The sequence below is a fragment of the Pollicipes pollicipes genome, unplaced genomic scaffold (genome assembly GCF_011947565.3).
Source record: "Pollicipes pollicipes isolate AB1234 unplaced genomic scaffold, Ppol_2.1 Scaffold_6052;HRSCAF=7182_pilon_pilon_pilon, whole genome shotgun sequence".
Classification (NCBI taxonomy): domain Eukaryota; kingdom Metazoa; phylum Arthropoda; class Thecostraca; order Pollicipedomorpha; family Pollicipedidae; genus Pollicipes; species Pollicipes pollicipes.
Window position 1 is genome coordinate 22784773 of NW_023596805.1, and position 27447 is coordinate 22812219.

Sequence of the window (27447 nt, forward strand, 5' to 3'; positions counted from 1 at the left end):
ACGGGAGTTAAGTGTCCAGTAGAAGTGTATATGAGTGCCACTCATTCATATCAAGTTGTCAGTGTAATCTATCCACCACAAAATTCGTGGAAGATGTTGTTGAGTTACGTACTAGGTAAGATGTTTGTGCACTGCCTGCCCTTAAAAGTACTGTATTTTATTGTTTCAATGACTGTTTTCTGAGTTGACCTGAACAGTTAAAGCAGCATCCTTAATTTGAAGCTGGTTTTGTAAAAGTGCTGAGCTGATGTTGTGACTGAGCATTTCAGAAAGCACATAGTGATAAATTCCATTTGAGTTGTGTTCAGGCCGTTCAATACGCGCGAGCTGGCATATCTAGAAATCCGGTCAGGTCGTAATTCATGTTTTAGTGGAAATTTCTGATCGGGTCCAACCCAGCCGACGAAATAGACCCCAATCCGTCGATTGGTCTAATCCGTGAAGCTTGACCAACCGGCGCTCTCACTGATGCTCTTCTACTGCATGTTGTACGGCGTCACGATCACCACAGCAAGGACATCGCGGTTGGTCTTACTCACAGAACAGGCATCGGTGGGTTGCGTATTCTCAGGCGGCATACTGTTACCTCATCCTGCCTCACCTTTCAGCAGATGGACGCCCATGGTCCCAACCGGGGCTTTATCTCTCTTAGTTTGTTGGCAGCATGCGCGTCCCAATTCTCTTGCCAGTGCTTGTACATGAATGCAGACGCTACTACGTACAGGTCATGAGCAGGGACTGTCGCTGTGGGAATGCGAGTTGCGTGTGTGACACACCTCGCTGCAGCATCAGCTAATCATTACCCGACGTGTCGGCGTGGCTCGGTATCCAGCAGGATACCACCTGCTTCCCATACCCGAACAGTGTAATGTAATGTAATAAGAGGAGTTAAAATGTTCTGAATGATAGGATGTGGTCATTCAAAAACCTGGAGTGTCATAAGGTTACTAAGAGAGTCCGGTAAAGCAAATCGTTGATCATCACTATCAACCTATATGCAATGACCTGCTTTGACACGCTCCCGGGTGGCCGGCTAATACCCTTCACTCGGGTGTGTGTGGGGGGGGGGGTCAATTTGACCCCTCTGGGATCTCATGAAACTAAGAAGGCTAGAGACACTAAGTCTACAGTGTGTTGAACTGCACGTGAACTTACTTAGGTCAAAGTTTCAGGTTCCTAGGGTATGACCTTCGGGTCAGGAAAGGTCAAACAAGGTCAAGTTCCAGGTTGGTCTCCAAAGTGTCCCCAGAACCTAGATAACCGCTTCTAAGCAAAAGGTCACATTCTCATTCAAGGTCGGTGACCTTGTTTGACCTTTTGAAAGCCAAGATGACCAAAATCATACAAGATGCTTTGAGTTTGCATTTGACTAAGCGACAAAGATTACGCTAGGCAGTAAGTTCCTAAAACAAAATGTTGACCTGGGTTATATTAGGTCAATAACCTATTCTGACCTCTAAGAAGTCCATTGAAGATGTATAATGCAGTTCCTGCTCTCAATGAACTCGAAATGAGCACCAGAAACTATCCTACGCAGCAAATCCTAGAGTAAAAAATCAGACTGGTTTTGACCTTGGTGTGACGTTCATACTTGCCCGTAGGTCAATGTAATTTGCTGATTCAACTGCTGTGTCGCCTAAGAAAGCCTCTTAGATATATATATTGCTTCGTCTAACACTCAGCTGTTGGATCAGATTAAAGGATTCCCTAGAAATTGCCTTCGCTGAAACCATGACCTGACTTTGACCTGCCATAGCTCAGCGACCTTACAAGGTACATATAAATTTTCAAGCCAAACGATCCGCTATTCTTGTCTACAGTTACGCAAAATTTGGCGCGGCTACGCCGCGCCGTTCGGAAACCATTCTGAAAAAACTTTCGAGGGGGGTCAGTTTGACTCCCTCCACCTGAGCGCGTGTTAAGAAGAGCTACTAGCTCGGATGTGTAGACCGATGCGTGACAAAGCAAAAGACCGTGCGGCAGGACCCTGCACCAATTCACATCCAACACCGGCATTTGCTTTCGATCTGTCCGTGTAGATCTTCTTGTGATCCGAGTATGACTGGATCAATTCCAATAACCGCGGCCAGAACTCGTCCGGGGCACCTGCTTCTTCACGAGCTGTGAAAATGATGCATCTCCTGCTGGTGGGTAGAGCTTCCAAGGACGAGTCGCAGGAATTTCCCAACGAATCACGTCCCGTGTGCCAATGCTACATCCCTGCAAAAGTACGAACATCCTCACAGAGGAAGGCGCAATCCGATCAGCTCCCCCCAGTCAGAAATATGCGAATCAGCACTGCGCGAAAAGATATGCTTATATGTTGCGTGATCGGGGAATTGTGTCAACTTATAGGTGCATCCCATGTCCAGTAACTTTCCCCTAGCGTGCAAAGGAGGCTCGTGGGCCTCAACAAGGAGGCTCGCTGTGGATGAGGTCCTGAATGCGCCTGTCGTGATACGTAGGGCAGCATTTTTTTTTGTGTTCGAGGAGCGTTTTACTTACATACAAGCCCCGTCATAAATAAAAGAAGCTAATCGAGCTTGGAGCTGATATGGAAATCACAGAAGAGCAAAAGCGTTCTCCTGTCCGCACCATATGACGTGCGTACAATGCATTTCAGGACGCTCAGGGTTTAAAACACTTAGCATGCATAACCCTCATATGGTCTTTGTAGGTCAAGCGACGACCAAATTGCACGCCCATGAAAGTATCGCGGGCTCAAATGGGATCGCTTTGCCTTACAGTCGAACAGCTACATACTGGCACATCACATCGCTACATCCTGATCACGTCGGCGACAAAAAGGCATAGCTACTTTTTTAACGTGGAGAATAAAAAACATTGAGCAAGCAAGTCCACCTCTCCAAAAGTAGGTCCCCGCATGTTGCTGTCACAACCCCAAAAGGTATAATGTGCGTTAACTCTCCTAAGATACTCCAACTCGGAGGGAGCTCCGCCTCCAAATGACGGAGCTCTACCAATGAAAAACTGAAACCCGGCGGTAGATACACTGAACACAAGGCTACTAGATAATGGCAAAAATGCACACATGCAGAACAGCCTGGAGCGAGGTTTGTAGCACCAGGTGCTGGGCAGATACACTGCACAGATCTACCTTTGATGGTCCCCCGTACCCCTGGATATCCAGGCCAAAGTGTTTTGTTGGGTAGCACCGCGACTGACACGCACGACGCGCTGCTCAGCGACCAGGATCCGATCAACCCGTGACGTGGGCGAATGCGTGCGAGTACATACGGTACGAACGCGGAGCTTTCATTGTGTGAGAAGCTCAGCCAGCTGCGCTACGCTGAACATGACGTCGCATTTTCCTCTTTCTTTGTTCCTTCTACCCGTAAAACAATGAAAAGAAAACTTCTCTAAAATTTAGATAAGTTTAATCTCCCGCTTTAAACGCCAGCGTGTACCTTGCTTCCACATATTTGGGGCGGGGGCAAACCTTCGGTTGGGGGGAGTAGACGGACATGGGGGGGGGGGAGGGGCAGTGGGCCACCCAGAAGATTAGAGATCGACAGACGTGGCCTGTTGAATCGACGCCTCATTCTACCCAAAAGGTAAATTGTAGATACAACTTGCGGCCGCTACATAATATGGGGGTACAGCTTACCGAACACAACTACCCGCATGCTGGTGTTTTCTCGACGCCAGGGAGAAGAGCTAGGCGAATCCTACGATACCCAAACTGGTGCTCAAGAAGGGGGGGGGGGAGCGGGCTGAATCGCTGATTTTGGAAGTCAAACATTTTATACAACAGGCCGATAGCTGACGCTTTTCGAGTATCGCAAGGCTCCCGGGAAGGGAAACTGAGCCCCACCCACCTCCCTCTTCAACGGCGCCCCCCCCCCCCCCCCCGGCACGTTCCGTGACCTAGACCCACGCTTTGTAGGCATCGGTGGTTCAGTGGTAGAATGCTCGCCTGCCACGCGGGCGGCCCGGGTTCGATTCCCGGCCGATGCATCTTCAGCTAAGTTTGACTCTGTTGTTAATCCTGCAGCAGTATTATCAACACAAGCGGAAACGCACGTGTTCTGCCCCACAACGCCAGTGTTGCGTGTCCGTTACAGCCGCAGCAGCTGCTGCAGAACACACAACACTGGCGGCGTTGCGGTAAGTTATGCTCTTCCCGCCACGTCTTTGCGCAGCGATATATCATGGGATAGATCATGATCTGTCGGATAGGTCATGATATTAAGAGGCCTTAACGGAAACATGTGACACTTGAAATATTGAAGCAAGCATCAGATATGACGAGACCAGCTCACTTATATAACTATTGCACACTTTTGGAGTGGGAAAGAAAGTCCCAGGCAGCGCAAGTCTCCTCTTAGTAGATACGCTCCTCAATGAGTCATAAATTGATTACGTCATCGTACGATGCACAACGTTGATTGAGAGCCAATTCCCGGCCGTTATAGCTGAAAATCGCGCTGATAAACGCCAGACATGAACACCCAACATTATTTTCCTTAATCGCCGCATGGCTTACCATATGGCAGGATTTCATTGACGCTGTTATGACGTCATGGAGGCCAAGGTGACTTTGAAACGCACTCACCATTTTCTCGGGCGTTTAGCTCAGAAAACAGTGGGGTTTAGGTTTTTAGAGGGGCAAAGTTGTCAACATCACCGAAAGGCCTTCAAAATGTTCATTGCAGTCCAAAACCCCATGCAGATGTGCAACACACCTTTTAATCCATTGCCATTGCCTGCCTGTGCAGGCCTTGTATCCAACAGAGGGAAACAGTGCGTGACATGTCTTCACACAAAATACAATGTAGGGGGAGGGGGGCGGGGACGGAACGACACCGCGCCCTAAAACGGTTGCCTTTATTGCCTGGGAGGACCGGACTACATCCGCAATTAATTCAATTCAGACCACTTCATCATATGCGCGTACAGATAACAGAGCACAACAGGCCACACGCAGGTGTCGTCTGAGACCACACAACATTCTTTTTGCAGGAGATACGAACTCACGCTTAACGTTTTTCAATGTACTTTTTATGCACCCAAACAGGCGCGTATCTCGCACCACCAGAGTGGATGCCCCCACCCTGTGAAAGTAGAATTGCATTGCCGATGAGGTGGCGATGTAGGGCAGAAATTGTGGGCTGGATCAAGAGCAAGCTTTTAAAGGGGGTGGGGGGGGGGGGGGAAGAGGTGGTAGGTGGGCTTGTTAGAAAGGTGCGAGGTAAATTGCATTTACAAGTGCCAAAGATCACAAACCTAAAATGCACAATGGTTGGCGGGTAAAACCCGCACCCAGCGTTAGGTGTTACGATAGGCCAGACAATGATGCATGGATCAGCATAAATGATAAATCAAGTAAAACATGCTACTAATGGGTCCGTACGATATTGTCCAAAGATAGAGAGTGTCAGAATGGTACAAGGTACAGAATGAATACTGATATGCTATGTTCAGTTAAGTGTAGCTGCCTCCGGTAGTTACTCTTTTATAGCTCCGCTCCTGGTCTCGACCCCAGCTGGCGGCCGCTCCTGGCTGGCAAGTACCCGCTCCAGCATGGGGGCGAGCCGCTCCTTCCATTGCGCCGCTTGCTCAGACTGCTGCATCATCAGTGCCTCCGAGCGTCCGAGCTGCTCGCCGTCACTCCTCCCTGACGCGAGTGGTCCAGCACGGCTGCACGTAGGTCACTACGTCTTAAACACGGTGTCACGCACACAACTCATTATGCAACCAGACCGCACCGTGCTCTATTCCCACGGGCTGGACCTCGGCTCAGCTAGTCTATTTCATCATGACGGCGATCCACACGCGTGAGTGTCTAGATGAGTGGTTCCCGCCTCGCGGGCTGGGGCATGAATCAGCTGATAACCCGCTAGCTGACCTGGCTGCTCATATGAGCCAGTGCCGGAAGGTCTTTATGATAACACCAGCGGCTTGGCCGCTGGAGCCGCCCGAGCCGCCGGACGTCCCCAGGCCGCTGGAGCCCCCAGAGCCCCCAGAGCCGCTCAGGCCGCTGGAGGCATCGTGGCGCCCGGTGCCCCCGGGATAGCCCAGGCAGCCCAGGCCGCAGCCCAGCCCAGGCCACCCAGAGCCGCCAGAGCCGCCCAAGCCGCTGGACCGCCCAAAGCTGCCGGGGAAGCGGGTGCTCCCGGAGCTGCCCGAGCGGCCGGAGCGACCCCGGCCGCTGGAGCTGCTGGAGCCGCTGGAGTCGCCCCAGCCACGAGAGCTCCCGAAGCCGCCGGTGCCGCCAGAGCTGCCCAGGCGGATGGAGCCGCCCCAGCCACGAGAGCTCCCGGAGCCGCCGGGCCCGCCCCATCTAGGGGCCACGATACCCCCAACCCCCGCTGGGGGCCACGATGGCCTGTGGAACCAGCCCAGGCCGGGAAGTTTTAGCGAAATTATCTGTCGTAGAGAACTTATAATTTATTTGTTAAAACCGCGTTGTACAAAATCGTGTTATATTGGCTTCCAATGACGCGCATGAACCATTTGTTTCCATAAACTTCAAATGTTGGAAATGATTCTTATCCATCCAAAAAAGTAAGGTTCGTCTGAACACGAACCACTTTCTAATGGATAACACTAGCCCAAAGCAATTTCACTTGTAAACCGCTGACTCAAGTTTTGACATAACAAATCAACGGGGGTGCATAAAAGCAGCGAGTGTTTTTTTTTTTTAGAAACTTGATCCGAACTTTAATGGATGGATTTCTGGGATCAGTGCTCACGCTAAGCAGTGCTTGTTGTGTGAGCCCTGACCCCTACAATCCGATCGCGCAATTCCAGGCAACGGCAGAATTTAGTGGCGAAAGCTTAACGTGCCGCAATGCTCGGCACGGTCCGTCCTGCCCTCTGACGTCAACTGACCTTTAGCGCGACCGCTGCCACCGGCCGCAGGCCATACCTGCCAAGGACAAACAGCGAGCGCCTAAAGCGACTCGAGCCCACCCCGCCACGGGTGGGTGAATCGGGAGACAGGCGCTCTGACCAACTGAGCCACCGGGACGGGACGGACTGGTTACTGACAAAAATAAAACTGTTTGTGTGTAATGTATTGTCGGAGGCGTGTTTGCAGCGCTGGGATACTGACGGCCTCATCTGCACGTAAATAATAGCGAATGCTTATCGTGATGAATCGCACACAACTGGTGATCATGTGAAATTCTGTAGTTGTTTCATTTCAACGCAGCAAGTGAATAATTTAAAACATGCTAGGCTATGAATGCTGATGTGTTGCTCCCTTACCCCGTAGGAATGTCAGACATGCCTGCAGTCTGCAACAGTCAGGTCCGCCGGGGCGCGGTTCTGCCATGCCTCCATACCGACGGCTGCGTGCGGTGCCTGTGAACGATCCAGGCGCGGCCGGCCGGGAAGCAGGCCAGGTACCTATTCTGCCGAGGACGCTTCTGGAAGCATCCCGGAACATTTTTTTTTGTAAATGCGGATAGATGTGTTGTTACGGCATACCAACGTTTTTAAAAAAAATATATATCTGGAAAACGTGCATGACTATGCACACCCGTTGCTACATAGGGGGGGGGGGGGGGGGGCGGAGGTGTAAGAAAGCTGGAAGATACTGGGAGAATGCCGTCACTTAGCGAGGCGCAATGCAATGGAAGAAAAAACGTAAGCAAGTCACCGTTGTTTCTGAGCATAACACCACTGGAGAAGAGATGATATGCACAAAATGTAATGACAAGTACACAATCATTAATCGAGGGGTGATCGCAGCTTGTCATTGACACGAGCGACACAACCACGCATGGTCAGCCATACAGCTGCTGCTCAAATCCGGTGCTGGACACGTGTTGGTGCGGAGATCACACCTGCATTGTTAACAACCTAGGACAACTTAACAATTTAACCTAAGCTCGTTTTTTGACCACGATGGGATGAACCGATTGCTTTCGTGTAGTTGTTGTAAAAAATACCCATCGATGCTTACAACTGCATCACAATTGAAATATATCTGGCATTTTCCCAGCAATGTGGTTGCGAAATTCCTATTGACTTATCCTATTGAAGTTGCTTTGATTCTTTTTACACCTTGGACACCATCAAAGTACACTTTGAAAATTGTGTACTTGGGACATTGCGTACCTTGGACATTGTGTGCTTTCGACGTTCCGTACTTTGGACACTGTCTCATTTGGACGTTTTTTACTTTGGACATTATGAACCTCGGACATTTCGTACATTGGGGATTGTGTACTCTGTACATTGTGTACTTTGGAGATTGCGTACATTGGACATGATAAACACCTCCACGCTGGGCCATTTTGGAAGTTAGGTCTAATTTTGGACACACTTGGACATAATATAAAACAGCAGAATTTTCCCGTAAATCCGGCCGATTTTTCGCACGTTTTGTAATTTCTGCTAGTCAGAGAGTCGAGGCCCATATTTCAGCTCCGAAATAGTCTGATAGTGATATCTTCGGGCGATGGGGAATTATCACCTCCGCGTTCTCATTCTGCTATAAACACCGTCAATATCTGGCTTTGAACATTTGCTCAATTTCACTTCTTCATAGTTTTATTCTTTATTATACCGTTTTTGCGCCGACCACTCGCCTTCCATGGAGGATCCGAGCAAGCCTTCCTGCGAAGGCTGGTTAGGATACTTCATTGACTCAGAACTAAACGTTTCATATGTCCCACCAACACGCTGATACATCGAAAGTGAAAGTGACAATGCCACAAGAAAAGCGGTAGGAATTTTGCAAGAATCAGTGACTCGGGCGAACACGGCTGTCCTTCTTCACGATGGTGGGCGAAGCGGATGCTTTGAGCGCGCTCCGCCCAGAAGGGCCTCAGCACGCTGCCGGTGATTACGCTGGTTTCCATCTGGACGTGGCACGTGCCTCGTTCACCGCCCACGGGACAAGGTGCCACATTCTTCTGCAGTGTCGCCGGGGATGGCAGTGATAATGACGCTGGCACTGGGGCTGGCGCTAGACCTACAATAGCCTGGGGCTCTACAGCTGGCTGTGGCAGGGTTGGTGGTGTCCTGGCTTCGATCTCTGAGGTTTCTCCACGTTCTGGTAGTGGCGCCTCAAGGGGCAGTACCTGCGGCTCGACGCCTGTTCTTTGGGCGGTGCCCTTAGACGGCAGAGCGTCTAGAGCGTGCACCACGTGGTGGTCGTTAGTGTCCTCTTCGCTGCTGCTGCTACTCTCAAAGCCGAAGTAGCCGTTCGCCGACCTCACGACAGAAGCCTGGACGGCGTGGTCCGGGACGTCATAGTACCGCACCGCTGTCGCGTAGTTGTGACGGCAGTACCGGGCTGCTTCAAGAGATGTGGTGTCCTTCAGGGCGCCCTGGGCCTCGGCGGTGTGGGTGAGGAGCACATGATGGCGCCGCCCTCGGTAAACCCCAACCACGTGGGCATAGTTAACGTGGGCGATGGTAGGGATATCAAACTGCAGCTGCGGTCGCCGGTAAATATTAACCATTGGAAGGAGGCGGTCGTTGTCCAACTCACCCTTACTCCACAGGTGCTTGCGCAGGTATTTCAGAAAAGGCAGATTTTTTTCCAGCTTGGCCGAGATGATGACACCGGTTCGTGAGTTTTATTTCTCATCTTTTTGTCTTTCCACCCGCGTGGCTGATGATGAGTCGTTGCACGTCCGCTGCGCCCGACAGAATTCCTGCGGGATAATCTGACGGAAGAATCCTGCCCGTATTCCTGAGATGATTTCTGCTGCGAGGTAAACCATCTGTCGCATGTATACAAGGATGTGCTGTGCGCTGGCGTTTGTCGACAGCCTGTCTTTTCCGCCCTGGGTGACGCTGTTGAACTTTTTTTCTTCTTTCAATTGCTCTGCTCATCAGAATTGGGGTCGGGTGGTCCATAGTGACCTCTCCCATATGTTTTACTACACGGTCCGATTGCTTCTGGGCGAAAAGCTTCTCGTTGGCTTTAAGCACCGATCAAAGCAACGGCATCTTGAGCTGACTCTTCCACGCCACGCCGTTGGTAATCTCACCAAGCCTCTGGTGTGCGCGGATGGCACATGTCATGTCCATGCCGACATCGGGCGACTATTTCCAGGCCTCGTTCAGTGTCGTTCGGATTCTGCTGCGCTGTGTCTCTGTTTCAACTCACTCAGTTCACGACGGAGGTTCAGCGATATAGTGCTCGTCTGCCGTGCGGGCGGCCAGGGTTCCATTCCCGGCCGATGCACTTTTAATTCTAAAATACTGCCGCTCACACCCGCAGTGGAATTGTCAACACGAGGGGAAGGGATATGTCACACCTCACCTTGCAAGTCGTGATCTTGCAAGGTGTCTGTTTTGCATGAGAACACACTCAGCACGCTTCGCAATTCGACAGCCTTCTTGGTTTCCGCCACCTGCCTGCGCAGCTCAGTGCGTCGGCCCCAAACGTGTTACAGCTAGTGTCAACTGACGCTCCACCGCTGAGGTTAGAGAAGAGCTGCACCACATTGCAAGATTGTGGACGAACAGCGAGCTACCAGTGGACTGACGCAATACATCTACGACGTCATGGATCATTAGCGCAAGAACTGCAACACTTACAACGCCACCCACACCGCTCCGTTGCAAGAATCTGTGAGAAAACTGATGACCAACGCGGATGCCAAAAAAACGTTCTGCTAAAAAGTACTGTAAATGCGATGCTTGTTTCCACGAATGCCGTGCTTCAGGACCTTCTCGAAAGTCCCGTGTCGCCAGGTGATATGGTATGCGGCCTCCATGTACTTTAAGAAAGCTCCCACACAGCGATGTTCTTTAAAAGCAGCAGGAAGAACAGTATCCAAGGTAAAAAGATGTCCAACATTCTACGGTGTTTCCAAAAGCCTCACTGAGATAAGGTCAAAATGCCTTGTTTCTCTAAAAACACGAATGATTACCATTGGTAAGACTCAGATTACACGGTGCTCGTGTGAAATAGATGTGTATGTTATGAAGTCGTAAGCAAGCTGCACGGAGAGGGGGGAAGTCCACTATACCGGCCTCATTGTGTGTCTCATGACACACAAACTGGCGATCTATGTCAATGCCCAGCTTATACTTTGTCTCCAGAGTGTTGCAGGTGGTGGACTCACCACTTGCGAGCGGGTGGGTGGGGATGGGGGGGGGGGGGGGTGGCCGGTGGTAAAACGGGCATTTGGGAGAGGGGCTGTGGGCCACCCAGAAGATTACAAATCGACAGCCGTCCTTTCTTGGATCTAAGTCTCATTCCACCCAAATGGTAAATAAAACTTGCGGCCACTGCCACTGTGAAGATACCAACAACCGAACACAACTGGCAGCATGCAGGTGTTTTCTTGACGCCGGGGGGGGGGGGGGGACGAATCCCACGATGGCCAAACTGGTGCTCGAGAATGGCGAGGGGCGGGCAAAATCGCCTATTTGGGAAGTCGAGAGAATGAAACAACAGCACCATAGCTTACGCCATTCGCAATAGCATCGCAATAGCATCGCAATAATTCCGGGGAGAGAAATTGACCCCCAACTGCCGCCCCCTTCAATACCCCCCCCCCCCCCCGCCCCCACACGTTCCGTGATCCAATCCCACTTACACCAGGCATCGGTGGTTCAGTGGTAGAATGCTCGCCTGCCACGCGGGCGGCCCGGGTTCGATTCCCGGCCGATGCATGTTTGGCCGAGTTTGGCTCTGTTGTTAATCCCACCACAAAACGTATGCGTTCCGCCCAACAACGCCACCCGTGTTACATGCTTATGTTTCGCGTTAAAGCCCTAGCTGCTACTGCACAAACCCGCAACACTGTCGACGCTGCGGTGAAAGATGATGCTTCCATCACCTGTCTGCGAAGGACAGTGATAGGTTAGATAGAAAGAAGCTATGGAGGGAATTTTTCATATTTTAGGATACTGTAGCAAGCATCAGATACAATGAAACGAGCTCACTTATGACTATTTGTATGCTTGTTAAAGGGGATGTTTCATATTGAAAAATCCTTGGGCAAGATGTGATGAAACAAGCTTATTTATAATTTTTGGTATACTTCTTAGCGGAAAGGACTTCTCCAGACAGCACAATTTTCCGTTTAGTAGATGAAGTCTTTTATGTGTCACGGCTTGATTAGTTCATCGTAACTTAAACATTTATTTAGGGCAAGTTGACAGCCATTATGGCTGGAAATCGTGCTAACGAATGTCGTAAAATGTAAATAATGCGAAACATAAGCATATAACACGGGTGCCGTTGTTGGGCAGGACACACACGTTTTGCGACAGGATTAATAACAGAGTCAAACTCGGCCAAACATGCATCGGCCGGGAATCGAACCCGGGCCGCCCGCGTGGCAGGCGAGCATTCTACCACTGAACCACCGATGCTTGATGTGCGTGGGATTGGATCACGGAACATGGGGGGGGGGGGGGGGGCGGGGGGTATTGAAGGGGGCGGCAGATGGGGGTCAATTTCTCTCCCCGGAATTCTTGCGATGCCCGAATGACGTAAGCTATGGTGCGGTATGTCGTATGATGTACATGATAATGTAAATGAAAAAAATATGAGCGGCTCGACATTTTTTCTGCCTTTGTTGCTGCCTGGCTTACGGAATGACAAGATTTGAATGGCATTCTTATGACGTTACAAATGCTAAGGTGACTTTGAAATAATTCCCTATTTTTGCGGGCGCTTGGCTCAGGAACTAGAGTTGCTGGGGTCTTAAAAAGGGTAAAGATATACCACCACCTGTCTCAGCAGCGCAATGATAGGTCATAATATGAATAGGCCTTTAGGGGTATGTTTACAGTGGAGCAAGCAGCAGATATATGGAAGAAGCTAATCTTTAACTATTGGTATACACTTTGAAGGGAATGATTCACATTTGAAAATGGTGAAACAAGCCGAAGATTTGGTGAAAGAAGTTGAAACAAAGTGAAACAAGATGTGATGGAACAAGCTCGCTTGTGACTATTGGTATCCTTTTAAGCGGAAAGGACTGCTCCAGATAGCACCATTCTCCGTTTAGTAGACATGCTACGCAATGCGTCATGGTTTTATTGTGTCATCGTACATTGCACTACATTGATTGAGAGCCAATTGACGGCCGCTATGACTTAAAATCGCGCTAACGAACGCAAGATATGAACGGCTAGACTCTTTTGTCTTAATTGCTGAATGGCTTATGACATGGCAGGATTTGAATGACGTTATTATAACGTCACAGGATCCAAGGTGACGTTGAAATACTTTCCCCAGTTTCGCGGGCGTTTAGCTCAGGAGCATAAGAGGCTTGGGCCTTAAGAAGGGCAGGATTGTTAACAGCACCTTAAGGTCTTCAGTTGGCTGTTTAACTCCAAAACCCCACATAAATGTGGAGCACTTCTTTTAATCCATTGCCTGCCAGTGCAGGCTTCATATCCGACAGACGAGAACACCTACAGCCTCTTCAGTGTCACCTACAGCCTCTTCGTGCGGCTTCCCTGCATCTTCCAAGAACTGCGTAGATTGAGCCTTGTCTTCTTCGGAAGTGAACGCGGCAATAAGCTCATCATTAACTTCTTGCAGCTTTTCTAAAGCATGCTAAAGGTCAGAACTGATGAAAGTTAGCTCTGTTCTACTACCTCTACTGTCCATCCGCACGAAAATTCTTCTGCGAGCTCTTGCCAGGACACTGAGGAGCCTTCCGCGTTTCTGTTTCAACTCCGTAACCGACATTGTGGCCAGACGACAGACAAACAGTAGAGCGCAGAAACAATGAAAATAACGCAACAGTAGTGTGTTTCACCATTTCACGTACATGCCAGAATTTTAGGTTTCAGGAATGTTCTATTCACAAACAGAATCACAAGTTTCAGGAATGTTCAATCAAACACAGAAGCATGGAATCCATCTGAACCGCAATGCTGCATTGCCAACTCCTACCAAGTTCCCGCAACAGACTGTTGCCAGCAGGTTTACAAAACTGAAACAATCCAGCAAATTGAAAAAACTAAGTAAACCGATTTGCACAACAGCACTTGCTGGAGTAACAATATCACGCGACCTGTGCCACAGAAAAATGGACAACATTAAAGCAGCAAACCACAATGCATACCCTTAACACACGAATGCGGGTCCCAACAATACTTCTTTAGTTTCGAGCATGCATATGCACATAATCGCCTACGTGTGTTGCATTGAAGGTGGAAGGAAGTCGCAACTTAACCCGGCTCATAGGAGATAATTGGTGCATGTTGGGGGCAGAAATGCAAGGGGACACAAGTCAACAACTTTGAAACTACCATCGACGGCGGAGAATGGACTGATACATTTGTACTTTCTCTTACATATTTTGTTTTATAGCTTTCCTAATTGATGCTTTCCTACTTGATGAACTTCATGTCTAAAAAGCTTTCTACAAAGCTTTACGAAGCTTTCTGCAAGGCTTCCCTACTTGCCTGATAGAGCAGGCAGCTCGCAGCGACGCATGTCAAATATCGCAGCACTCGCTACGTTATCTGACCCCGAAATAAAAATGTTGACTAAGCTACACTAGCGGCAGCTCGCCGGGGTGACGCCACTTGGCGGTAGTTCTCGCTGCACCATCTATCGACGCTGTTCGGGTGCCATCTACGGATCACGCAAAGGCAACCATTGTGCACGCAGCACTGTGTGTCTTCAGTGTGTGTCCCAGCGTGCCCCACTGACTAACGGCGCAGCGTCCACTGACTCATTCGTCACGGACGTATAGAGCATAACGACATAGGCGCAGGAACGTTTCAAAAAGTGGGGGGGGGGGGGGGGCCAAGCTTAGGGCGTGCAAAGATGAAGGTTGCTACCGTTCTTCATTTAAATGTCATTGCTGATTTGCTAGATATGCACCTAGAGCTGTTCCTCACTGGCGCACAATCTTGCCTGTTCGACTCATCTATGCCATTCGGCAAATAAGGCTGTCCAGCTTCTCGGAATTGTTCGTCGAATTCAACATTGTCTTTCCTGTGGAGGCTAAATTACACGCGCAGGTAGACATTTTGGGTCCTTGAGAAGGCATCTACCTCCACGGGGTAATTACCAAAATGCTGTCCGAACATGGGTGGATAATTTTTTTAAAGCGATTCGAGGGCTCACAGTGCGACGAATTTTAATGCGCCATCATTTCGCATGCTGATTTTCAGGAGATAGCACATATCACAGCACTGTGGACAGAAACAGATTCGGAAGCTTGAAACTGCCAAAAACAGTGTGACAGAACCTATAAAACTGGAAATTTTCCGAAAAGTCTTTCAAGGCACAGAATGAAGACCCTTCTGTCATATGTTCGTTACCTGGACATGCTACCTTCCGCCGTCGGCGGCCACTGCCCTGGGCCGGCAATCTTCTACATGACTGACTGCGAACTGATCGAATGACTGCTTTGCTACATATTTATGGATCAGCATTACCACTTATTGCTCTCTGAAGCATATGTCGGACACTTGCAACAAAATCTTTTCCGATTTATCTTCCCTATTGGCGCATCACCGCAGAAAAAAACCTAAGGCAAGCTGCCCGCCTTAGGTATGAACGGGCCCCTCGGATATTTCATTGCCCATCATTCAACGAAGACGACTTGATTTACTTTTGTGTGTGGGCAGAGGCATAGCCAGAGCTTTGCCAGGGAGGAACACGGGGTTGAAAAAACTCCTTTTGTGGTACCCCCCCTCCCTTATAAAATCCCTGGACATAGCTTACTTGTTAACAAGGGGCACGGTTTTCTTCGTGTTCTTGCCATTTTTACTTTGCAACCATAACGGAAAACAGAAGCTTACGTTAAATCAATTCTTTTTGCATTTTTAAGTCACTAAATCTAAAAAGCAGACGTTGAACGACCACATGAAGTAAATCGCCGGCACCTTTAATTTACAATGGTTTAGTGAACTCTTTTAAAATGATAGAATTCAGCTTTGTCAAAATATTTGATCTGGGTGCTACAGACATTAAGGGCATCACGAAGGTAGATTGTAGATCGATATGTTTGATCGAAATTTGAAGATAAAACTTTTATTGTAGATCGAGTGGTCAACAGTGTGTATTAACATAACCAAGCCATGTTTGGTTGGAAATGTTCAACATCTTGTCAGAATCGTTTAATGATGCAAGTTATATAACGGTTTTTTTTTAACATGCGCGCTAGCAAATCTTGACAACAAAAACCTTTACACCAGGCCATGCAGTCTCCATAGTACGCGGAACGCTAGCTCAGTGGCTAACTTTTAGCCGCAGCCTATCGGTGGACGAAAATGATGACGCTTCTGAAACAATTACCTTTAGCCACTTAAATCGATTAGTGATGCAAGTTATGTGACACAATCGAGCATGCGCACTCCCAAATCTTAGCAACAGAAACCTTTACGCCAGGCGTTGCAGTCTCTGCAGGCCGCGCAGCGTTGTCTCAACAGCTAATACTAAGTTGTAGCCAACGGGTGTTCAAAAATGTCTAGCTAGCAAGACTGGCCTGGACACTGTGGACACTGGACAAGATTACCTCTGCCTTTTCGGAGGAGAAACGGCTGAAAAGCCTCACTTCTCAACTTGCTCAAATATGCATAAATCAACAACCCACCGACCTCCGCTAATCCCGTTTCAGCCCAATCACTTAGCATCAGTGTTTCAGTGGTAGAATGCTTGCCTGCCACCCGGGCGGCCAGGGTTTGATCTCTGGCCGATGCATTTTCGCAACGTGAACACTTCTCCTAACGCTCGAATCGAACCTTTAAACACAAGCAGGAAGAAATGTGTCATGCCTCACATTGCCATCCGGGTGCCCGTTTCTTGTCCCTGGGAGTCATAGATTATCATTTTCTGTGTATTGTGGCTCCAACAGTTCAACAGTTCTCTAAGTTATTAAGTGCACTTGCGAGGAGCAATATTCACATAGATAAGACTGTAGTAACTGCCTAATTCCTCGGAGAAGAACCAGGATAATGGAATGAAATATCGATAAAAACATGCCTGCGTTGATATTTCGGCAACATACCTTTATCGAAACGAATAACACTTCTGCTATTCTCAAAGGAACAATGTTATTATCAGAGTCGTATCTAGTTCAATAATTCTAATCAACTTATAAGCCATGATGCTGGTTACAGGTAACGAATGGCCATAATACCGGCACTGTCAAACAGATAGAATGTGGGTGGGAATGTGAGGCATGAAACATGCTGCCGCTCGTGTTGACTGATTCGCCTCGGGTATCAGGAGCAGTGTTAGGAGCAGTGTCCAAATCCCGCCAATGCATCGGCCACGCATCGAAGCTGGGCCACCTGTGCGGCAGACGATCGCTATGCCGCTGAAACACCGATGCCTGTGGGTTGGTCGAGGCTACGTCATGGAGCGTGCAGGAGCGTCGCCGCTAGGAGGGGGCACTCCCTCTCCAGAATGCTGCATTGTCTCAATGGCGCCAGCGGTGGCCCTCTTGTTTAAATTGGCTGACCTGTTAGTCTGGTAAATTTTATGTAGCGGCATTACACCGCTGAAACGCACGGTTAAATGGATAGCGGTAGTAGACTTACCATTGAACGGTTGACTCGATCTGTAGCCGGTCAGTATCGATGTGAACAAATTGGAACAATAGTCACGAAAACTTATCTTCCATAACCAAAAACTCTTGATGCGACTTGACCAATGGGGCTGCCTCTTCAGCATCATTCGCCATCGGTAAAAACGACCGCGTCAAGGCCAGTGTTTTTTCCTACCGCTGACGTCATTCGAAACCAGGTCGGACACCATCATCTCGGGTCTTAAATGGAGAGGCATCACGGCCAACGCTGTGCCGACCACGGGCCTGTACACCGTCCTGTAATGCAGCAGGTTATGGTACAGCCTCAGGTCAATCATGTGTGATGCAGTCAGGCGTGTGATTACACTGTCTGCTGACGCCCCCGGAAACACCTGAGGCTGTGCGAGAACCTGTGCAATAGTTGGCCGCTAGGTGTAGCCATGGGTCCTGCCTAGTTTTGGGCAGAGGCGGTCGCGTTCCACCTGGTATCGAGTGGAGCCAGCGGTAATGAGAAGGGAGACACGGCTTTGACAAAGCAATGAAACCTAGAAAAGGGCACTGGTCGATCTCACTTCGTAAATCCAGGAAAAAAGATGCCTTACTGACACGCCCTCGCGCTGGCCATATCTTAACCATGCTTTTTTCCGAACGGGCAACACAGTGCACGCTCCCATATGTGGTAAGTGTGGCGACGTCCCCACTGTCAGGCATGCACTGCTATAACGTGCGATTGTCGGCTGCCGAGAGGTGGTATTTACGTGGGCGCGACCCGACCTCACTTAAAGGTGAATATCCAGAGATTGACCCACATAAAGTTGCACTGTTTTAGACTGCTGTTAGGATCCACGTGATATTCGCACCTCAATAGCACCTTACCCTCGCCGTGAACGTAAGATGTGATGAGGCGGGACGATGGGCCAAGTAGATGACACGCTCTATCACATGAGTGATCATCATCCTCATGCATGGGTGTAGGAACAGGGGGAGAGGGCAGGAGGCCATGACTCCCCACTTTTAAAGGTGGGGGGGGGGGGGGGGGGCGGCAGTGTTAACTGCCCCCTCCAACTTTTCAGATTAAGGCCATGTTTGGCTTAATTTTGCAGTTCGTTAAATGTATATGCCCATTTACCCAGTGCACCATCCGTCTTCCTTAAGACGCGCCATCTTTTTCAGTTGCTCATTGGCCACCACTAAATGTTACAGCCGCAGGGCCTACGGAGACTGCAACACCGGGTATCGAGGTTGTTGTTGCTCTAACTTGCGAGTGCGGATGTTCAAAGCATATAACATAGTTTTTATCAGTTATCAGTTGTGACTGAATCTTGAACGTTTTTAGCAAGTATCAGATATGATGAAACAAACCCACGCATAGCTATTCGCACACTTTTCAAGTTGAAAAAAAGTTCTGCAGACAGCACAATTATCAGTTCGGTAGATATTCTCCTTAATGCGTCACGATTTGGTTACGTCATCATACCTCGCACAGCATTGATTGAGAGCTACTTGTCGGCCATTGCATCTAGAAAGCGCGCTAACGAACGCCAGATACGAACAGATATGTATTGTCAGCTACAGCTACAGCACCAATAGCTATGAATGGCCTTAATCACCGTATGGCTTACCATATTGCAGGGTTTAAACGGGCGTTATTATGACGTCATGAACGTCAAGGTGTCTATGAAATACTTTCACCATTTTCGACGGCGTTTGGCTCAGGAGCTAGAGGGACCTCTGCCTTAATAATAGCAAAGTTGTAAACAGCACTGAAAGATTTACACAATGTCCGTTTCAGTGCAAGACACCATATAAATGTGAAACACTAATTTATTTCATTGCCTCAACGTGCAGGCCTTCTATCCAACAGTGGGAAACACTGCATGACAATGCATTCACCTTAAAAAAAAAAAACGAAGCAACGGACACACCTACCTAGCCGTGGGAAACACTGCATGGGGAGTCGGAACAGCACTACGCCGGAAAAGAAGGTCCCATGCAACGCTGCAGCTGTATAGCGTGGTGGGTGAGTCGCAAAGGGGACACCCCGCCATCGTCGTTCTGCCGCAGAGGTTGTTGACGCTTGCAGCGTGAGCATGTGGCCCCAAATGATTGGGATCATATTGGGAAGTGTAAGTTCCGCACCAGAGCGCTAGCCCTCTACACAGGACGAAGTCGGTGGTCCTCCCGGGATGCATTGTGAACGAAAAAAACAGGAAATACTCCACTAGATACAGCAAGAACGCGGTGTCTTTACAGTGTGATGACCACCGCAAGCTGCACTGAGCGCAACATGGAAGCTTTCATCTTCTTTGCTCCTTTTACCTCTAAAGGGATAAACAGAAAACATCTTTAAAATTGACATAATTTTAACCTTCCACTTTAAATGCTCAGCTTGTACTTTGTCTCCAAAAGGTTGCGGGCGACAAGCTCATCGCTCAGGGGGGGGGGGGGATGTGGGCCACTCAAAAGATTGCAAATTGGACAACCGTGGTCTGGTGGGTCTATCTCCCCTTCTACCCGAAGGGTAAATCAAACTCACGGCCACTACGTAATGCGTGGGTACAGACTACCGAACGCAACTGGCCGCATGCAGGTGTTTTCTTGATGCCGGAGGAAGGGGGGGGGGGGGGAGAGCCGTGGCCGAGTCCCATGATGCCCAAATTGGTGCTCGAGAATGGCAAGGAGCGGGCAAAATTGCTGATTTGGGAAATCAAGCGAATGAAACAACAGCACCATAGCTTACGCCATTCGAGCATCGCAAGAATTTCGGTGAGGGAAATTGACCCACAATTGCCCTCCCCCTTCAATACCCCCCCCCCCCCCCCCCACACGCTGTGTGATCCAAACCCGTGTCCAGCAAGCATCGGTGGTTCAGTGGTAGAATGCTCGCCTGCCACGCGGGCGGCCCGGGTTCGATTCCCGGCCGATGCATGTTTGGCTGAGTTCGACTCTGCTGTTAATTCCGCACCAAAACGCATGTGTCCGCCCCGCAACGCCATTCGTGTTACATGCGTATGTTTCGCGTTAAAGCTCCAGCTGCTGGTACAGAGCACGCAACAATGCCGACGATGTGGTGATGTGACGTGTGTGATGATGCTTCCATCACCTGTCTGCGGAGGACAGTGATAGGTTAAATAGAAAGAAGCTTTGGAGGGAATTTTTCATGTTTTAGAATACTGTAGTGGGTATCAAATAAAACGAAACGGGCTTCCTTATGGCTATTTGTATGCTTCTTAAAGAGAGTGTTTCATATTCAAAAGTATTTAAGTAAGATGTGATGAAACAAGCTTACTTATAATTCTTGGTATACTGCTAAGCGGGAAGGGCTTCTCCAGAGAGCACAATTCTCCGTTTAGTACATCAAGTCTTTAATGCGTCACGGCTTAATTACTTCATCGTACCTCAGACATTCATTCAGGGCCAATTGACGGCCATTATGACTGGAAATTGCGCTAACTAATGTCAGGTATGAGCGGCTCGACATTTATTATTTCTTTGCCTGGGTCGCTGCATGGCTCACGGAATGACAAGATTTGAATGAAATTATTATGACATTACAAATGCTACGGTGACTTTAAAATACTTGCCCCATTTTCGGGGGCGCTTGGCTCGGGAACTAGAGTGGCTGAGGTCTTAAAAGGGTAAATATATACCACCACCTGTCTCAGCAGCGCAGTGGAAGGTCATAATATAAATAGGCCTTTAGAGGTATGTTTATGGTGGAACAAGCACAATATATGATGGAACAAGCTTATTTTTACCTATTGGTATACATTTTAAAGGCAATGATTTACATTTAAAAATGGTGAAACAAGCATCAGATGTGATGGAACAAGCTTATTTTTACCTATTGTTATACTTTTGAAGTTTAAAGGACTGCTCCAGACAGCACCATCCCCCGTTAAGTAGATATGCTTCACAATGCGTCATGGTTTTAGTGTGTCATCGTACATTGCACTACATTGATTGAGAGCCAGTTGACGGCCGTTATGACTGAAAGTCGCGCTAACGAATGCCAGATATGAACAGCTAGACTGTTTTGTCTTAATCGTTGAATGTCTTATAGCATGTCAGGATAGGAATGACGTTATTATGACGTCCAAGGTGACGTTGAAATGCTCTCCCCAGTTTCGTGAGCGTTTAGCTCAATAGCATAAGGGGCTTAGGTCTTAAGAAGGGCAGGATTGTGAACAGCACCTTAAGGTCTTCAGTTGGCTGTTGAAGTCCAAATCCCCACCTAAATGTGGAGCACTTCTTTTAATCTATTGCTTGCCAGTGCAGGATTTATATCCAACAGAGGAAAACACTGCGTAGCGTAAACACTGCGTATATTCTTACACAACATAATTTTTGGGGGTCGTTAGAACACCGCGCATTAAAATGGCTGCGTTTAAGGCCTGTGTGAATCGCACACGCACAATTAATATAATTCAGACCCCTGCAACACATGCAGGTACCGACAGCATAACGCGGACACGAACCTTACGTCGCTGGTCATTATACCAGTAGGTAAAGGTGAGCAGTTACCAATGCATTGTGCTAGTGTCTGCGACATTTTCAGACGCATTCCCGCCAGTTCTCGATGGAACCATCACACTCAGCAATAGAACAATGCAATTCCAGCGCCGCAGACATGTAAGCATACGACAGCTAGGAGCAGTGGCTCTGCCAAAACACGACAATGGTGTGTAGCTGACGTCAGCAGGGGCGTCAATGTACAGCTGACGGCCGCAGGGGCGTTAATGTGTAGCTGACGCATAAAACGTTTGGTGACGTCATCAGCCTCTCCAAAGCTGATGACCTCGCAGACGCTTGAGAAAGCTGATGCAGTGCAACGAAGGATCACTGACAAAGGGTCACTATTTCTCTCTGCCAGGTATGCTTCAGTGCCACCTACAGCCTCTTCGTGCTGCTTCCCTGCATCTTCGAAGGACTGCGTATCTTGAGCCTTGTCTTCTTCGGAAGTGAACGCGGCAATAAGCTTATCATTAACTTCTTACAGCTTTTCTAAAAGACGCTAAAGGTCAGAACTGATGGAAGTTAGCTCTGTTCTACCACTCGATCTACATGACCACTCGATCTACAACACAATTTCCATCTTCAAATTGCAATCAAGCATATCGATCCCAATGCACCTTCGTGATGCCCTTGATGTCTGTAGAACTCAGATACAAATTTTGGCTAATCTGAATTCTATTGTTTTAGAAAGAGTTCACTAAATCATTGTAAATTAAAGGCGCCGGTGATTTATTTCATGCGGTCGTTCAACGCCTGCTTTTTAATTGACTTCAAAATGCAATAAGATTTGATCTCACGTAAGCTTCTGTTTTCTGTTCTGGTTACAAAGTAAATATAGCGAAAAACGAAGAATACCATTTCCCTTGTTAGAAGCAAGCTATACCCAGGGATTCTTTAGGGGAGGGGGGAGGTCACCATAATAGGGGCTTTTTTAAACCACGTGTTCCTCCTTGACTAGGCTCTGGCTACGCCACTGCCTACACACAAAAGCAAATCAAGTAGTCTTCGTTGAATGATGGGCAATAAAATGTCCGTTGGGCGAATTTTTACCTAAGGCAGGCAGCTTTCCGGAGGGTTTTTCTGCAGTGGTGTGGTGATAGGAAAGATAAATCGGAAAAATATTCTGTTGCAGGTGTCTAGCATATGTTTCAGAGACGAATAAGTGGTAATGCTGATCCAGAAATATACATTAAAGCAGCGATGCGATCAGTTCGCAGTCAGTCATGCGGGAGACAGCCGGCCCAGGGCAGTGGCCGCCGCCGACGGAATGTAGCAGGGCCCAGGTAACGAACATATGACAGGAGGGTCTCTTGAAAACCAGCCAGCGAAATGAAGGCGAGTAAAAAATTCGTCGCACTGTGAGCCATCGCTTCGCTTTAAAAATGTCTTACCAACCAATGTCTGGGCAGCATTTCGGCAATTACATGTGGAGGCAAATGCCTTCTCAAAGACCCAATATGCCTACCCGTACGTGGAATTGCGCCTTCCCAAGAAAGACAATGTTCTATTGGACGAATAATTCTGGGAAGCTGAGCTGCCTTATTTGCCGAATAACGTAGGTGAGTCGAACAGGCAAAATTGTGCACCAGTGAGAAACAACTCTAGGTACATATCTAGCAAAACAGCAATGACATTTGAATGAAAAACGATAATAACCTCCATCTCTACCCCACCCCTCACCCCGGTCATCGTGCTTGCTTTCCAGAAAAAGTTCCGGATGCAGCTTGGCCCCCCCCACTTTTTGAAAAGTTCCTGCGCCTATGGCCTTATGTTGTATACGTCAGTGGCGAATGACTTAGTGAACGCTGCGCCGTTAGTCAATGGGGCACGCTGGGACACACACTGAAGAAACACACTGCCGCGTGCATAATGGTTGCCTTTGCGTGATCCGTAGATGGCACGCGAACAGCGTCGATAGATGGAGCAGCGAGAACTACCGGCAAGTGGCGCCACCTCGCCGTGCGGCCGCTAGTGTATCGCAGTGAACCCTCTTACTTCGGGGTCAGATGATGTGGCGAGTACTGCGATATTTGGCATGCGTCGCTGGAGGCCGCCTGTTCCATTAAGGGCGATACTAGGAAAGCTTTGCAGAAAGCTTCGTAAAGCTTTGTGAAAAGCTTTGGAAAAAGTATCAAGTAGGAAACCTTTGAAGCAAAAGTATGTAAGAGAAAGTACAGATGTCTCACAGTCCTTCTCCACCGTCGATGGCAGTTTCAAAGTTGTTGACTTGTGTCCACATGCATTTCTGCGCCCTGACATGCACCAATATCTCACATGAACCGAGGTTAAGTTGCCATTTCATTCCACCTACAGTGCAACACACGTAGCCAAGTTATGATGCAAGCTCGTAATGTGCACATGCATGCTCGAAATTAAAGAAGGATTGTTGGGACCCGCATCCGGGTGTGAAGGCTTTGCATTATGGTTTGCGGTTTTAATGTTCTCCATTTTTCTGTGGCGGTTCGCTTAGTTTTCCCATTTGCTGGATTGTTCCAGTTTTGTAAGGCCTGCTGGCAACAGTCTGTCGCACGACCTTGGTAGGAGTTGACAGTGCAGCAGTGTGGTTCAGATAGATTCCATGCTTCTGTGTCGAATCATTTTTCTGTGTCACAGGTCGCGTGATATTGTCACTACAGCCAGTGCTGGCGTACAAATCGGTTTTCTGAGTCTTCCCATGTGCTGGATTGTTCCAGTTTTGTAAGCCTGCTGGCAACAGTCTGTCGCACGACCTTGGTAGGAGTTGACAGAGCAGCGTGGACAGACAGTGTGGTTCAGATAGATTCCATGCTCCTGTTTTGAATAGAACATTCCTGAAACACAAGATTCTGGCATTGACGCTAAATGGTGAAACACACCACTGTTACGTTATTTTCATTGTTTCTGCGCTCTACTGTTTGTCTGTCGTCTGCCCACAGTGTCGGTTACGGAGCTGAAACAGAAACGTGGCAGGTTCCTCAGCGTCCTGGCAAGTGTTCACAGAGCAGCTTCCGTGCTGATGGACAATAGAGGTAGTAGAACAGAGCTAATTTCAATCATTTGTGACCTTTAGCATGCGTTAGCAAAACTGTAAGAGGTTAATGATGAGCTTATTGCCACGTTCACTTCCGAAGAAGACAAGGCTTGAGCTAAGCAGTTCTTTGGAGATGCAGAGAAACAGCACAGATGGCTGTAGATGGCCTTGAAGCCTACCTGGCGGAGAGAAATAGTTGCATCGCATCAGTTATCTGAAGCGTCTGCGAGGTCATCAGCCTCCGGAGAGGCTGATGACGTCACTAAACGTTTTTTATACGTCAGCTACACATTAACGCTCCTGCGAACGTCAGCTGCACATGAACGCCCCTGCTGACGTCAGCTGTAAATTATTGTCGTGTTTTGGCAGAACCCCTGCTCCCGGCTGCCGAATGTTCACATGCACTGCGGTGCGGGAATTATATTGTTCTACTTTCACTGAACGTGATGTTTCCATCGAGAACTGGCAGGACTGCGTCCGAACAAGTCGCAGACACTAACAAAATGCATTATACAGCTGTACGCCTTCACCTGCCGATCTGGTGACAGGAACAAAAGGTTCATGTTCCGCGTTCCGTAGTCGGTACCTGCATGTGATGCGGTGGTCTGAATTATATCATCTGTGCGCGTACAGTTCCCACCCGGCCTCAAACGCAGCCATTTTAATGCGCGGTCTTCTAACGACCCCCAGGAATTGTGCTGTGTAAGAATATATGCCATGCAGTGCTTTCCTCTGTTGGATATAAGGCCTGCACTGGCAGGCAACAGATTACAAGAAGTACTCCTCATTTATGTGTGGTTTTGGACTTAAAGCAGCTAGCTGAAGACCTCAAGGTGCCTTATGCTCCTGAGTTAAACGCCCACGAAACTGGGGAGAGCATTTCAACGTCACCTTGGATCTTGTGACGTCATAAGAGCGTCATTCATATCCTGCCTGGTCTCTGCCTCTGGCCGATCTTTCTCGATTTACTTCTACTAAGCCATCCAGCAATTAAGACAAAACAGTCTAACCGATCATGTCTGGCATTCGTTAGCGCGACTTTCAGTAATAACGGCCGTCAATCGGCTATCGAATCAATGTAGTGCAATGCACGATGACAAGTACAACCATGACGCATTGTGGAGCATATCTACTAAACAGGAGAATGGTGCTGTCTGGAGCAGTCCTTTCCACTTCCAAGGTATACCGAATAGTTACAAGCGAGCTTGTTCCATCACATCTGATGCTTGTTTCGCTAATTTCAAATGTGAATAATTTCCTTTAAATGTATACCAATAGTCAAAAATAGGGTTGTTCCATCATATCTGGTGCCTGCTCCACCATAAACATACCTCTAAAGGCCTTTTTATGTTATGACTATCACTGCGCTGCTGAGACAGGTGGTGGTATATATATATACCCTTTTTAAGACCTCAGCCACTCTAGTTCCCGGCCCAGTCGCCCGCGAAAATGGGGCAGGTAATTTAAAGTCACCTTTGCACTTAAAACGTCATAATAATGCCATTCAAATCCTGTCATTCCGTAGGCCATGCAGCGACAAAGGCAAAAAAAAAAGTGGAGCCGCTCATATCTGACATAAGTTAGCGCGATTTCCAGTTATGATGGCGGTCAAATGACCCTAAATGAATGTTGAAGGTTCGATGAAGTAATTAAGCCGTGACGCGTTAAAAATTTCTACTATAACGGAGAATTGTGGTCCCTGGAGAAGCCCTTTCAGCTTAAAAGTATACCAAAAATCATAAGAAAGCTTGTTTCATCACACCTTACTTAAATATTTTAAAATATGAAACATTCCCTTTAAGAAGCATACAAATAGTCATAAGTGTGTCCGTTTCATTATATCTGATGCTTTCTACAGCATCCTAAAATATGAAAAATTCCCTCCAAAGCTTCTTTCTATTTATACTATCACTGTCTTCCGCAGACAGGTGATGGAAACACCATCTTTTACCGCATCGTTGACAGTGTTGCGTGTTGTGTAGTAGCAGCTGGCGCTTTAACGCGAAACATACGCATGGAACACGAGTGGCGTTGCAGGGCGGAGCACATGTGTTTTGCTGCGGGATTAACAACAGAGTCGAACTCAGCCAAAACATGCATCGGCCGGGAATCGAACCCGGGCCGCCCGCGTGGCAGGCGAGCATTCTACCACTGAACCACCGATGCTTGATGCGCCTGGATTGGGATCATAGAGCGTGTGGGGGGGGGGGGGGGGGTATTGGAGAGGGTGGAGAGGGTGGGGGGGGGGGGGGCAGGGTAATTGGGGGCCAATTTCCCCCCCGGAATTCTTGCGATGCCCACATGGCGTAAGCTATGGTGCTGTTGTTTCATTCGCTAGACTTCCCAAATCAGCGATTTTGCTCGTTCTTCCCCCTTTTCGAGCACCAGTTCATAGGACTCGGTCACCGCTCTTCCCCCCCCCCCCCGCCCTCCGGCGTCAAGAAAACACCTGCATGCTGCCAGTTTTGTTCGGTT

General features: G+C 48.5%; 1 protein-coding gene and 2 non-coding genes across 3 annotated transcripts in view; 1 reads left to right on the forward strand and 2 right to left on the reverse strand.

The window, feature by feature from the left end:
- Positions 1 to 6037, forward strand: part of LOC119104362 (uncharacterized) — a 38182-nt gene extending 32145 nt beyond the window's left edge. The window contains exon 4 of the mRNA XM_037228057.1: positions 5962 to 6037. Within this exon, the coding sequence (XP_037083952.1) occupies positions 5962 to 6037 (76 nt within the window). The remainder of the gene's footprint in view (positions 1 to 5961) is intronic.
- A 6207-nt stretch (positions 6038 to 12244) lies between these two features.
- TRNAG-GCC (transfer RNA glycine (anticodon GCC)) lies at positions 12245 to 12315 on the reverse strand. The gene has a single exon. It is a non-coding gene; the product is annotated as a tRNA-Gly (tRNA).
- Positions 12316 to 27067: 14752 nt separating this feature from the next.
- Positions 27068 to 27138, reverse strand: TRNAG-GCC (transfer RNA glycine (anticodon GCC)). The gene has a single exon. It is a non-coding gene; the product is annotated as a tRNA-Gly (tRNA).
- Positions 27139 to 27447: the final 309 nt, after the last annotated feature.